We start from the raw sequence: 16008 nt of genomic DNA, 5'->3' as shown, positions 1-16008 counted from the left end.
TGGCGCTGGCTGGGCCCGGTTAGATCTCGTTAATTGATGGCGCTGGCTGCGCCCGGTTAGATCTCGTTAATTGATGGCACTGGCTGCGCCAGGTAAGATCTCGTTAATTATTTGCGCCAGGTTAGATCTGAATGCATATGGATGTCCGAAACATGTCTCAAATGTCCGGTAAATTAAAATCTAGCCTGTCAGAAGCTTCTAAAGCCATGACATCATTTTCTGGAATTATCCAAGCTGTTTAATGGCACAGTCAACGTAGTGCATGTAAACTTCTGACCCACTGGAATTGTGATACAGTGAATTATAAGTGAAATAATCTGTCTGTAAACAATTGTTTGAAAAATTAGATGTCCTAACCGACTTGCCAAAACTCTAGTTTGTTAACAAGAAATTTGTGGAGTGGATGAAAAACTAGTTTTAATGACTCAAACCTAATTGTATGTAAACTTCCCACTTCAACTGTAGGTGAGGATCCATGGGAAAGTTTATTGCCACCATTAGAAAGAGTTTTAATCGTATTGATTAAAAAAATACAAATTTGAAAGAGTGCAATGTTCAAAAAATGCACTCATGATGACTAACAGTATCAAATGCTTTCTTGAAATCCAATAATCCAATAACAGGGTTGTCACCTAATTAATCGTTATATTCCATCAAGTCCAAGACCAGCCTGATCATTTTTTTTAGATATGACGCTCTTTCAAAAATCCAGATTGGCACTGATTAATAAAACTACACAGACCAGATTTTAAGCATTTTGCAAGAATGGAAGCTAGTATCTTATCTTTGTTTAAGAGTGTAATTGGGCATCAGTTATCAAGAAAGAATGTATCCTTATGTGGTTTAGGGGTAAGAGTTATAACACCTTATTTTAATGACGCTGGAAGCTCTCATTTTTCTATAGCTTTCTTATATGTGGCAAGTAAGAATTAGAGGTTTGCCCATCAGTACCAGGGGGTGTGATATTTTTTAACTCTGTGATCATATCTGATCTCCTTTGTTGTCAAATCTTCCCAGCAAACTTTATTGAATTCCTCATCAACAGAATTGCCATCAAGAATGGAGCTGAATAATTGATTTGAATTAAATCAGGCAAGAGTGAAATTAGTATCAATTCTTCTAAAAGTTTGCAGTGAAGTCTGATATTGATTTATTATCCACAGTGACTATGGCATCAATGTTGAGTCTCCTAACCAGATTCAGTTCACCTCTTCTCATCAATGTTGAGTCTCCTAACCATATTCAGTTCAACTCTTCTCATCAATGTTGAGTCTCCTAACCATATTCAGATCACCTCTTCTCATCAGTGTTGAGTCTCCTAACCATATTCAGTTCTCCTCTTCTCATCAATGTTGAGTCTCCTAACCATATTCAGATGACCTCTTCTCTTTTAAAAATTAAATAAATACCTGCTGTTCTTTTCTAACCACTGTTTTCTAGATCTTATAAAAGCACCTCCAGCTTTAAACGTGACATAGGAGAATGCAGCGGATTTAGACGCATCCAAAGCAACACAAAAACATATCTCTAGCTTAAATTGGGAGATTTTTATGGGGATTTTGGTATTATGCTAATTATATTTGCATGGGGCATTGACCTTAGGGGGTTAAGTTCTCAAATGGAAATAAAGTGGAATGAATTTAGGAAAATGTAGGCATCAACTGCCTGCCATACAGGAAGTGCACATTCCTAATAGTTAATGTAGTGTCATGACGTTGGCCTCTTTGGGTACAGGAAGGACAGTTGACCCCCTCCCCTTTGTACCATCCCCCAACCTACCTTCCCAACCACCCAGGCCCTGTGTGAAAGGGTTGTAAAAACTCTAAGAGGAGTCTCTGGCCACATGGCCCATAGAGAGACACAGGAAATTCTTCCAACTCACAGAATTGGGGAGCCAAGCGACATTTGTGTTCTGGAGAAGGTATGGAAGATTGGTGAAGAATCCAGCTACGAACTGGTCCGCTTGGTACAATTTTGTGATACTCAGAAGAGACAATATAGCCATATTACCATAAAACTGTTTATATAATAGCCTCAGCTTGAGACTTGCATCATAATGGTTGTATAAAATGTATTAATAAGGATAAAGCTATTTGTAATACATTGAGATGCTATGTACTGATGTTAATGTGATAGAATTGGATTTCTGTACCAAGCTTCACTCAGCCATCGGCACGCCCCCAAGGGACACAGACAGGACCAGGCGTCATTTGACAAGCCTGTTCAAGGGTCACTATAAAACCCACCCTGATTTACATTTCTTCAGACCAGGCCTCCACTCCATGGCCAATAGGTTTTACCATCCAATTCCTCTACTGAAAGTGAACTACACCACGTGGTTAACTTTTAGACTATCGAGACCCACAGAATAAGAACAAGTCTTTGATATTAATTATTAGTCTGCAGCTAAGTAAATTATATCATCGAACGCGAAGACCAACGAAACATCCATTCTATGACGACATTAATGAATGTCGCTTTGAAAGATCCATTCTAACCGAGAGAGAGAGACAAAACTCTCCACAGAACGACGCTCCAACAAAGAACGACGACACATGAGCGTAAATATATATTGATTGCAATTGTTCCTGAATGAGCGAGCCTTCAATTGTTAATATTAATGAACTCTGTACCTTCTCAGCTGACTGTTTATGACCCATTGTCTAACAGACCAGCCATGCCTGTTAGCAATTAGCGCACATTACTATACCAATCCTTTGTGACGATAATTACTGTTTGTATGTTTTCTGTTAATTACTTAGTGTAGTAAATAAATGATTTTAAGACAATTGATGTATGGATGATTTTAGTAAAGACTGGGTTCGTGCAGATACAACAATTTACGACGTTTGGAATGAGACTGGACTCGAGGTAAAATACACCATTTAAACCAGAAGATAATCGGCCTATACTATAATAGAATATAATATTATAATACAGGAAAGTTATATTAGGAAAATTATAGCTTTGTAATCTGAATATTCTCCTTGGTGCCCCGATCTCCTAGTTAATTACAATTAAACGATTAATCAGTTTAATCACGTGATAATAATTACAGGGAGTTAATTGATAAACATGTCTTCAGTTTAATGGTACCCCAAAGACACGACAGTAGGAATCAACTGTCTGCCTTACAGGAAGTGCATATTGCTAATAGTTAATGTAGGAATGAACTGTCTGCCGTACAGGAAGTGCACATTGCTAATAGTTAATGTAGGAATCAAATGTCTGCCGTACAGGAAGTGCATATTGCTAATAGTTAATGTAGGAATCAACTGTCTGCCGTACAGGAAGTGCACATTGCTAATAGTTCATTATATCTCTATGATGTGTATTATTGTGTACAGAATCGTTATTAGAGGATGGGACATGGTGCATCTGTAGGGTGAGTATGTATACTCATGTTTTACCACACTAATTTAGTTCTGAATACGTTTCTAGTCAACGTGCAGTAATTATACTTCAGTTTTGAAAATGTAGTTGTACATTTTGTTACAGTTGTTGTGTGAGGCTGGGAGAGAGAGAGAGAGAGAGAGAGAGAGAGAGAGAGAGAGAGAGAGAGAGAGAGAGAGAGAGTTGTAGAATAACATGTATAGCTACTTCCCTTACAGTTTCAGCAACACCTACACCAGAAAGTCAGAGAAGTTTCAATCATCATTTTTTTATGTACAGATGTAAAATCTTAATTTGACCAATATTGTTGTAGCAAAATAACACTGCGGCAACAGGATTTAAAAGTTTTGTCCATAATGTTGCTTGATCGGTGGTTAGGCTATTAGCTGGACAAAAGTACTGTAGTACTGTGCAGTTGTGTTAATATAACCATGTGTTAGTGTGGGTTTTCAGTTAATTTATGTTAATCACATAGCAGGAAAATTCTCAGCAACAAAACAATGATTAAATTAAGATCCTACACCTATATGATTTGTTGTACATGGCTGAATCAACTCTCTATATATTAAAATCTGTCAAATAAAATGAATTAATTCTTTCATTCTTTTATTCATTCTTCAAAACTTGGCCTACATTGTCACTACCCACCCTTTTGGGTCTCCAGGCCCAGTCCAGATTCAACCAACCCCTAGCCTGGCCACTGCCTGCCCCCTACAGCCTGGCCCCTAGCCTGGCCTTGGCATGGCCCCTTAGCCTGGCCCCTAGAGCCTGGCCCCTTACAACCAACCCCTAGCCTGGCCCCTGCCTGCCCCCTACAACCTGGCCCCGTACAACCAACCCCTAGCCTCATTACTACAGCCTAAATACTTCCTGTAGATATGGAGGAGTTGGACAGGAATAAGCAACATGGTAGTGACTCTACCTTGCCTTCTGATAGGTTAGGTCGAACTTCCACCATACTGCTGATACCTACCCAAGCCTTTCAGATCTACTCCAGTCCCTGGGGGATTGGGGCTAAGGGATGCAGAGGGTAGGGGATGTTTCGAGAAACAGTCCACGTGTTCATCCCAAACGGCACTCTGTTTCCTATATAGTGCACTACTTTTGACCAGGGCCCTGCTCTACAGTAGCAGACAATAAAGGGAATAGGGTGCCGTTTGGGACACAGGCCATGTTTGTCAGAACTGTAGACAATCCAGGGAAGCAGGAACCTCCCCTCCATTCTGCCAGATGCACAGGATATTCCTTTCTTTGTTTGTGAGAAAACTTCAGTACTCAGACCGCTGGTTCAACGCAGGCAGGGGAGCTGAAAGAGCTGGTTCAACGCAGGCAGGGGAGCTGAAAGAGCTGGTTCAACGCAGGCAGGGGAGCTGAAAGAGCTGGTTCAACGCAGGCAGGGGAGCTGAAAGAGCTGGTTCAACGCAGGCAGGGGAGCTGAAAGAGCTGGTTCAACGCAGGCAGGGGAGCTGAAAGAGCTGGTTCAACGCAGGCAGGGGAGCTGAAAGAGCTGGTGACATTTGACAATATATTGGCAAAGAGGGACAGAACCATGGCTGAAGGTAAAACTCAATATTTGGTTTAATATCTTATATTATATAATGAAATATCATATACATTTACTGTTTGAGAAGGATGTAGCAGACTGAACTGTTCATTCAACCTGGAACACGTGTAGCTATCACAATGATTCTGTAGTTCAGCTAATACAAGACTGTTTTACATTTAACTGAAATATACTTGTTATGTTATCCTACCAGCTAAACCACTCAGAGAGATGGAGCTGAAACGGCTGCCTGAGTCTGATGGGTGTGGCTCAACAAAACATGATGGTATGTACTCTGTTTGGACTGTGAGGTTATGGTCTCTAATGGTTTAGTCAAATCATGATGGTATGTACTCTGTTTGGACTGTGATGTTATGGTCTCTAATGGTTTAGTCAAATCATGACACACCTCACATTAGAGCTGGGCAACTTATAATACTAACTCAACTAGTAACTTATAATTCCAACTCTACTAGTAACTTATAATACTCACTCTACTAGTAACTTATTATACTAACTCTACTAGTAACTTATAATACTAACTCTACTAGTAACTTATAATACTAACTCTACTAGTAACTTATAATACTGACTCTACTAGTAACTTATAATACTAACTCTACTAGTAACTTATAATACTAACTCTACTAGTAACTTATAATACTAACTCTACTAGTAACTTATAATACTAACTCTACTAGTAACTTATAATTTTAACTCTACTAGTAACGTATAATACTGACTCTACTAGTAACTTATAATACTAACTCTACTAGTAACTTATAATTCTAACTCTACTAGTAACTTATAATACTAACTCTACTAGTAACTTATAATACTAACTCTACTAGTAACTTATAATTCTAACTCTACTACTAACTTATAATACTAACTCTACTAGTAACTTATAATACTGACTCTACTAGTAACTTATAATACTAACTCTACTAGTAACTTATAATACTAACTCTACTAGTAACTTTGAGCAGGATGGTTATGGTTCAAATAAACATTGAATCAATCAATGAATCAATTGAATGAATTAAATGAATCAACATACATTATCTCTATTTTACAGTGTGATAGTTGAATTACTTTAAATGTTTTGTTGTTGTGATAGTTACTGGGAGCTACATTGACTTTATCTGTGTGGTTTCTACAGGGTCTGGTTTGACCGCTGACCTGAGGATTGTGTTGCTAGGGAAGACTGGAGCAGGGAAGAGCGCAACAGGAAACACCATCCTGGGGAAGAATGTATTTAAAGTCGACTCTTCCCCTGAGTCAGTGACAGGACAGTGTGAGAGACAGAGTGGAGAGGTCAACGGGACGACGGTTCATGTGGTTGACACACCAGGCCTCTTCGACACAGCCAGGTTGGACGAAGAAGTGAAAGAGAAAATAGAGGAGTGTGTTAACATGTCCGTCCCGGGCCCCCACGCCTTCCTGCTGGTGATCAGGCTGGGGGTGAGGTTCACAGAGGAGGAGAGGAACGCCGTGAGGTGGATCCAGGAGAACTTTGGAGAGGATGCCTCCATGTACACCATCTTACTGTTCACCTGTAAAGACCAGCTGAAGGGGAAACAGGTCACAGATTCTCTGAAGATGTGTAAAGAGCTAAGGAGACTCTCCATCACTTTAGGCGGCGGGTATCACTCGTTCAACAACGACGCCAAAGATGACCCCACTCAGGTCCCAGAGCTGCTGGAGAAGATCAAAGAGATGGTGGAGCTGAACGGAGGAGAGCACTACACCAACGAGATGTACCAGAAGGCTCAGAGGAAGATCAGGGAGGCAGAGGAGAGGAGGAGGGAGGAGGAGAAAAGAAGGAAGGAGGAGGAGGAGAGAAAATTAAAAGAAGAGGTAAAGGTAGAGATAGAGAAAGAAAAGGAGGAAGAGAAAAGGGAGAAGGTAGATAAAAAGAGGAATCTCCACATTGCTCTAGCAGTAACAGTAGTGTGTGTAGTAGTAGGGGTGATCATAGCAACTGCTGCTGATACCACAGTGGCCCTGGCTCTAGCTCCACTCTTACTGGTGCTGGGAGTAGCCAGTGGAATAACGGCTATCTGCCTAAAGAATGGAAGGTGTGGAGCTAAAACACCTGTCTCCGTAGCTGTATAACAATCACATACTGTATACATCATTAAGGCTGTTTTTACGCAGGCAACATAATTCTGATCTTTTGCCACTAATTGGTCTTTTGACCAATCCGATCTCTTGTCAATAATTGGGCAAAATATCAGAATTTGTCTGCCTCTGTAAAGATCAGAATTTGGCTGCCTGTGTAAACACAGTCAAACAAGACCAAACAACAGGAACATAGATTGAATGATTGATTGATAGATGGTTTTATAGATAGATAGATAGATAGATAGATAGATAGATAGATAGATAGATAGATAGATAGATAGATAGATAGATAGATAGATAGATAGATAGATAGATAGATAGATAGATAGATAGATAGATAGATAGATAGATAGATAGATAGGCCTTTTTCACACTTGTTACCTTATATTTGGAAACTGCTATAAAAATTGTCTTAAATCTATTCCCTTAATTATTTCTCTGGGTGTCCAGTGATCTATTTATTTAATCATGTGTTCAGGGATAACATTTATGAACACTTAATAAAAGAGAGGTAAAGAGTCTGACTGATGACTAATGTTTTTATTACATTTCTCTGATATGTTTTAGATGTTCAAATGTTCATAGATGACCAGCAGGGTCAAATAATAATCACAGTGGTTGTAGAGGGTGGAACAGGTCAGCACCTCAGGAGTGAATGTCAGTTGGCTTTTCATAGCCGATCATTCAGAGTATCTCAACCGCTCCTGCTGTCTCTAGAGAGTTGAAAACAGCAGGTCTGGGACAGGTAGCACTTCCAGTGAACAGGTCAGGATTCCATAGGCACAGGCAGAACAGTTCAAACTGGAGCAGCAGCATGATCAGGTGGACTGGGGACAGCAAGGAGTCATCAGGCCAGGTAGTCCTGAGGTATGGTACTAGGGCTCAGGTCCTCCGAAAGAAAGAAAGAAAGAAAGAAAGAAAGAAAGAAAGAAAGAAAGAAAGAAAGAAAGAAAGAAAGAAAGAAAGAAAGAAAAAGAAAGAGAGAAAGAAAGAAAAATAGAGAGAGAATTAGAGAGAGCATACTTAAATTCACACCGGATAAGACAGGAGAAATACTCCAGATATAACAGACTGACCCTAGCCCCCGATTAACTATTGCAGCATAAATACTGGAGGCTGAGACAGGAGGGGTCGGGAGACACTGTGGCCCCGTCCGACGATACCCCCGGACAGGGCCAAACAGGCAGGATATAACCCCACCCACTTTGCCAAAGCACAGCCCCAACACCACTAGAGGGATATCTTCAGCCACCAACATACCATCCTGAGACAAGGCAGAGTATAGCACACGAAGATCTCCCCCACAGCACAACCCAAGGGGGGGCGCCAACCCGGACAGGAAGATCACGTCAGTGACACAACCCACTCAAGTGACGCACCCCTCCTAGGGACGGCAGGGGTTTGAGGCAGAGAATCCCAGTGGAGAGAGGGGATATCGGATATCACTATGCTATGAGTACAGCAGGAGGAATGAATGGATATCACAACATATATAGGCTGCTATGTGTACAGCATGAGGAATGAATGGATATCACAACATATATAGCCTGCTATGAGGAGAGCAGGAGGAATGAATTGATATCACAACATATATAGCCTGCTATGAGGAGAGCAGGAGGAATGAATGGATATCACAACATATATAGCCTGCCATGAGGAGAGCAGGATGAATTAATGGATATCACAACATATATAGGCTGCTATGAGGACAGCAGGAGGAATGAATGGATATCACAACATATATAGGCTGCTATGTGTACAGCATGAGGAATGAATGGATATCACAACATATATAGCCTGCTATGAGGAGAGCAGGAGGAATGAATTGATATCACAACATATATAGGCTGCTATGAGGACAGCAGGAGGAATGAATGGTTATCACAACATATATAGCCTGCTATGAGGAGAGCAGGATAAATGAATGGATATCACAACATATATAGGCTGCTATGAGGAGAGCAGGAGGAATGAATGGATATCACAACATATATAGCCTGCTATGAGGAGAGCAGGATGAATGAATGGATATCACAACATATATAGGCTGCTATGAGGAGAGCAGGAGGAATGAATGGATATCACAACATATATAGCCTGCTATGAGGAGAGCAGGATGAATGAATGGATATCACAACATATATAGGCTGCTATGAGGAGAGCAGGATGAATGAATGGATATCAGAACATATATAGGCTGCTATGAGGAGAGCAGGAGGAATGAATGGATATCACAACATATATAGCCTGCTATGAGGAGAGCAGGAGGAATGAATGGATATCACAACATAGATAGGCTGCTATGAGGAGAGCAGGAGGAATGAATGGATATCACAACATATATAGCCTGCTATGAGGAGAGCAGGAAGAATGAATGGATATCACAACATATATAGGCTACTATGAGGAGAGCAGGATGAATGAATGGATATCACAACATATATAGGCTGCTATGAGGAGAGCAGGAGGAATGAATGGATGTCACAACATATATAGCCTGCTATGAGGAGAGCAGGAGGAATGAATGGATATCACAACATATATTGGCTGCTATGAGGAGAGCAGGAGGAATGAATGGATATCACAACATATATAGCCTGCTATGAGGAGAGCAGGAGGAATGAATGGATATCACAACATATATAAGCTGCTATGAGGAGAGCAGGAGGAATGAATGGATATCACAACATATATAGGCTGCTATGAGGAGAGCAGGAGGAATGAATGGATATCACAACATATATAGCCTGCTATGAGGAGAGCAGGAGGAATGAATGGATATCACAACATATATAGCCTGCTATGAGGAGAGCAGGAGGAATGAATGGATATCACAACATATATAGCCTGCTATGAGGAGAGCAGGAGGAATGAATGGATATCACAACATATATAGGCTGCTATGAGGAGAGCAGGAGGAATGAATGGATATCACAACATATATAGCCTGCTATGAGGAGAGCAGGAGGAATGAATGGATATCACAACATATATAGCCTGCTATGAGGAGAGCAGGAGGAATGAATGGATATCACAACATATATAGCCTGCTATGAGGAGAGCAGGAGGAATGAATGGATATCACAACATATATAGGCTGCTATGAGGAGAGCAGGAGGAATGAATGGATATCACAACATATATAGCCTGCTATGAGGAGAGCAGGAGGAATGAATGGATATCACAACATATATAGCCTGCTATGAGGAGAGCAGGAGGAATGAATGGATATCACAACATATATAGCCTGCTATGAGGAGAGCAGGAGGAAAGAATGGATATCACAACATATATAGGCTGCTATGAGGAGAGCAGGAGGAATGAATGGATATCACAACATATATAGGCTGCTATGAGGAGAGCAGGAGGAATGAATGGATATCACAACATATATAGGCTGCTATGTGTACAGCATGAGTAATGAATGGATATCACAACATATATAGCCTGCTATGAGGAGAGCAGGAGGAATGAATGGATATCACAACATATATAGGCTGCTATGAGGAGAGCAGGAGGAATGAATGGATATCACAACATATATAGGCTGCTATGAGGAGAGCAGGAGGAATGAATGGATATCACAACATATATAGGCTGCTATGAGGAGAGCAGGATGAATTAATGGATATCACAACATATATAGCCTGCTATGAGGAGAGCAGGATGAATTAATGGATATCACAACATATATAGCCTGCTATGAGGAGAGCAGGAGGAATGAATGGATATCACAACATATATAGCCTGCTATGAGGAGAGCAGGAGGAATGAATGGATATCACAACATATATAGGCTGCTATGAGGAGAGCAGGAGGAATGAATGGATATCACAACATATATAGGCTGCTATGAGGAGAGCAGGAGGAATGAATGGATATCACAACATATATAGCCTGCTATGAGGAGAGCAGGAGGAATGAATAGATATCACAACATATATAGGCTGCTATGAGGAGAGCAGGATGAATGAATGGATATCACAACATATATAGGCTGCTATGAGGAGAGCAGGAGGAATGAATGGATATCACAACATATATAGCCTGCTATGAGGAGAGCAGGAGGAATGAATGGATATCACAACATATATAGGCTGCTATGAGGAGAGCAGGAGGAATGAATGGATATCACAACATATATAGCCTGCTATGAGGAGAGCAGGAGGAATGAATGGATATCACAACATATATAGGCTGCTATGAGGAGAGCAGGAGGAATGAATGGATATCACAACATATATAGGCTGCTATGAGGAGAGCAGGAGGAATGAATGGATATCACAACATATATAGCCTGCTATGAGGAGAGCAGGAGGAATGAATGGATATCACAACATATATAGCCTGCTATGAGGAGAGCAGGAGGAATGAATGGATATCACAACATATATAGGCTGCTATGAGGAGAGCAGGAGGAATGAATGGATATCACAACATATATAGCCTGCTATGAGGAGAGCAGGAGGAATGAATGGATATCACAACATATATAGCCTGCTATGAGGAGAGCAGGAGGAATGAATGGATATCACAACATATATAGCCTGCTATGAGGAGAGCAGGAGGAATGAATGGATATCACAACATATATAGGCTGCTATGAGGAGAGCAGGAGGAATGAATGGATATCACAACATATATAGGCTGCTATGAGGAGAGCAGGAGGAATGAATGGATATCACAACATATATAGGCTGCTATGTGGAGAGCATGAGTAATGAATGGATATCACAACATATATAGCCTGCTATGAGGAGAGCAGGAGGAATGAATGGATATCACAACATATATAGGCTGCTATGAGGAGAGCAGGAGGAATGAATGGATATCACAACATATATAGGCTGCTATGAGGAGAGCAGGAGGAATGAATGGATATCACAACATATATAGGCTGCTATGAGGAGAGCAGGAGGAATGAATGGATATCACAACATATATAGGCTGCTATGAGGAGAGCAGGAGGAATGAATGGATATCACAACATATATAGGCTGCTATGAGGAGAGCAGGAGGAATGAATGGATATCACAACATATATAGCCTGCTATGAGGAGAGCAGGAGGAATGAATGGATATCACAACATATATAGGCTGCTATGAGGAGAGCAGGAGGAATGAATGGATATCACAACATATATAGGCTGCTATGAGGAGAGCAGGAGGAATGAATGGATATCACAACATATATAGCCTGCTATGAGGAGAGCAGGAGGAATGAATGGATATCACAACATATATAGGCTGCTATGAGGAGAGCAGGAGGAATGAATGGATATCACAACATATATAGGCTGCTATGAGGAGAGCAGGAGGAATGAATGGATATCACAACATATATAGCCTGCTATGAGGAGAGCAGGAGGAATGAATGGATATCACAACATATATAGGCTGCTATGAGGAGAGCAGGAGGAATGAATGGATATCACAACATATATAGCCTGCTATGAGGAGAGCAGGAGGAATGAATGGATATCACAACATATATAGGCTGCTATGAGGAGAGCAGGAGGAATGAATGGATATCACAACATATATAGGCTGCTATGAGGAGAGCAGGAGGAATGAATGGATATCACAACATATATAGCCTGCTATGAGGAGAGCAGGAGGAATGAATGGATATCACAACATATATAGCCTGCTATGAGGAGAGCAGGAGGAATGAATGGATATCACAACATATATAGGCTGCTATGAGGAGAGCAGGAGGAATGAATGGATATCACAACATATATAGCCTGCTATGAGGAGAGCAGGAGGAATGAATGGATATCACAACATATATAGCCTGCTATGAGGAGAGCAGGAGGAATGAATGGATATCACAACATATATAGCCTGCTATGAGGAGAGCAGGAGGAATGAATGGATATCACAACATATATAGGCTGCTATGAGGAGAGCAGGAGGAATGAATGGATATCACAACATATATAGCCTGCTATGAGGAGAGCAGGAGGAATGAATGGATATCACAACATATATAGGCTGCTATGAGGAGAGCAGGAGGAATGAATGGATATCACAACATATATAGGCTGCTATGAGGAGAGCAGGAGGAATGAATGGATATCACAACATATATAGGCTGCTATGAGGAGAGCAGGAGGAATGAATGGATATCACAACATATATAGCCTGCTATGAGGAGAGCAGGAGGAATGAATGGATATCACAACATATATAGCCTGCTATGAGGAGAGCAGGAGGAATGAATGGATATCACAACATATATAGGCTGCTATGAGGAGAGCAGGAGGAATGAATGGATATCACAACATATATAGGCTGCTATGAGGAGAGCAGGAGGAATGAATGGATATCACAACATATATAGCCTGCTATGAGGAGAGCAGGAGGAATGAATGGATATCACAACATATATAGGCTGCTATGAGGAGAGCAGGAGGAATGAATGGATATCACAACATATATAGCCTGCTATGAGGAGAGCAGGAGGAATGAATGGATATCACAACATATATAGCCTGCTATGAGGAGAGCAGGAGGAATGAATGGATATCACAACATATATAGCCTGCTATGAGGAGAGCAGGAGGAATGAATGGATATCACAACATATATAGGCTGCTATGAGGAGAGCAGGAGGAATGAATGGATATCACAACATATATAGGCTGCTATGAGGAGAGCAGGAGGAATGAATGGATATCACAACATATATAGCCTGCTATGAGGAGAGCAGGAGGAATGAATGGATATCACAACATATATAGCCTGCTATGAGGAGAGCAGGAGGAATGAATGGATATCACAACATATATAGGCTGCTACGAGGAGAGCAGGAGGAGTGAATGGATATCACAACATATATAGCCTGCTATGAGGAGAGCAGGAGGAATGAATGGATATCACAACATATATAGGCTGCTATGAGGAGAGCAGGAGGAATGAATGGATATCACAACATATATAGGCTGCTATGAGGAGAGCAGGAGGAATGAATGGATATCACAACATATATAGCCTGCTATGAGGAGAGCAGGAGGAATGAATGGATATCACAACATATATAGGCTGCTATGAGGAGAGCAGGAGGAATGAATGGATATCACAACATATATAGCCTGCTATGAGGAGAGCAGGAGGAATGAATGGATATCACAACATATATAGGCTGCTATGAGGAGAGCAGGAGGAATGAATGGATATCACAACATATATAGCCTGCTATGAGGAGAGCAGGAGGAATGAATGGATATCACAACATATATAGCCTGCTATGAGGAGAGCAGGAGGAATGAATGGATATCACAACATATATAGGCTGCTATGAGGAGAGCAGGAGGAATGAATGGATATCACAACATATATAGGCTGCTATGTGTACAGCATGAGGAATGAATGGATATCACAACATATATAGCCTGCTATGAGGAGAGCAGGAGGAATGAATGGATATCACAACATATATAGGCTGCTATGAGGAGAGCAGGAGGAATGAATGGATATCACAACATATATAGGCTGCTATGAGGAGAGCAGGAGGAATGAATGGATATCACAACATATATAGGCTGCTATGAGGAGAGCAGGAGGAGTGAATGGATATCACAACATATATAGCCTGCTATGAGGAGAGCAGGAGGAATGAATGGATATCACAACATATATAGGCTGCTATGAGGAGAGCAGGAGGAATGAATGGATATCACAACATATATAGGCTGCTATGAGGAGAGCAGGAGGAATGAATGGATATCACAACATATATAGCCTGCTATGAGGAGAGCAGGAGGAATGAATGGATATCACAACATATATAGGCTGCTATGAGGAGAGCAGGAGGAATGAATGGATATCACAACATATATAGGCTGCTATGAGGAGAGCAGGAGGAATGAATGGATATCACAACATATATAGGCTGCTATGAGGAGAGCAGGAGGAATGAATGGATATCACAACATATATAGCCTGCTATGAGGAGAGCAGGAGGAATGAATGGATATCACAACATATATAGGCTGCTATGAGGAGAGCAGGAGGAATGAATGGATATCACAACATATATAGGCTGCTATGAGGAGAGCAGGAGGAATGAATGGATATCACAACATATATAGCCTGCTATGAGGAGAGCAGGAGGAATGAATGGATATCACAACATATATAGCCTGCTATGAGGAGAGCAGGAGGAATGAATGGATATCACAACATATATAGCCTGCTATGAGGAGAGCAGGAGGAATGAATGGATATCACAACATATATAGGCTGCTATGAGGAGAGCAGGAGGAATGAATGGATATCACAACATATATAGCCTGCTATGAACGAACACATAAGCTACAAAGCAGAGAGGAATGGAATGGACTAATACATTGAAACAGATTGGTATTGTGGTGAAATGGAAGAGGAAAGACGATGTAACTGTGTAACTGTTGTGAATGATGTATTGTCAAATTGTTGTCTACTGTATTTAAACGGCACTTTAAACGTGTGGGTGATACTGCAACAACGTTTCCCCATGGGGACAATGAAGTCAGTAAAGTGAAGTATATCACCTCGGAGAGATACATTTTCTCCTCTATTGCCCTTTCTACCACAATATACAATGTGAAATATTGTGTTTAGTGTATCTGTATAATCACGTATTGTTTCCCTATTATACAGCCTGAACGTAGTGAAAAGTGGATCTTTTTGGGGGGAAATCTGAAACCCCATTGGAGCTCACAGGTCTATTTCTTCTATCTTTTCTCATACCTCTCTCTCCAGAACTCCATCCATTTAGCCAGCAGCAAACCACCCTGCATCACACAGCTGGCTTGCTTCTGATGCTAAGCAGGGTTGGTCCTGGTCAATCTATGGATGGGAGACTAGCTCCTGCAGGAAGTGGTGTTGGAAGGCCAGGAGGAGGCACCCTTTCCTCTGGTGTGAAAAAATGTATAAAAATCCCAATCCCCACAGCAGTG

At 41.1% G+C, this 16008-nt stretch overlaps 1 protein-coding gene across 1 annotated transcript; it reads left to right on the top strand.

The window, feature by feature from the left end:
- The first annotated feature begins 4592 nt into the window (after positions 1 to 4592).
- Positions 4593 to 7587, top strand: LOC106592452 (GTPase IMAP family member 7-like). The gene is made up of 3 exons (XM_014183800.2): positions 4593 to 4952; positions 5151 to 5222; positions 6099 to 7587. The coding sequence occupies exons 1-3, from the start codon at positions 4943 to 4945 to the stop codon at positions 7052 to 7054; spliced, it is 1038 nt and encodes a 345-aa protein (XP_014039275.2). The 5' UTR covers positions 4593 to 4942; the 3' UTR covers positions 7055 to 7587.
- The last annotated feature ends 8421 nt before the right edge of the window (positions 7588 to 16008 follow it).

This window comes from Salmo salar, chromosome ssa02, assembly GCF_905237065.1.
Source record: "Salmo salar chromosome ssa02, Ssal_v3.1, whole genome shotgun sequence".
Classification (NCBI taxonomy): Eukaryota; Metazoa; Chordata; class Actinopteri; order Salmoniformes; family Salmonidae; genus Salmo; species Salmo salar.
Note: the sequence above shows the minus strand (reverse complement) of the source record. Positions and strands in the feature narration are given on the sequence as shown.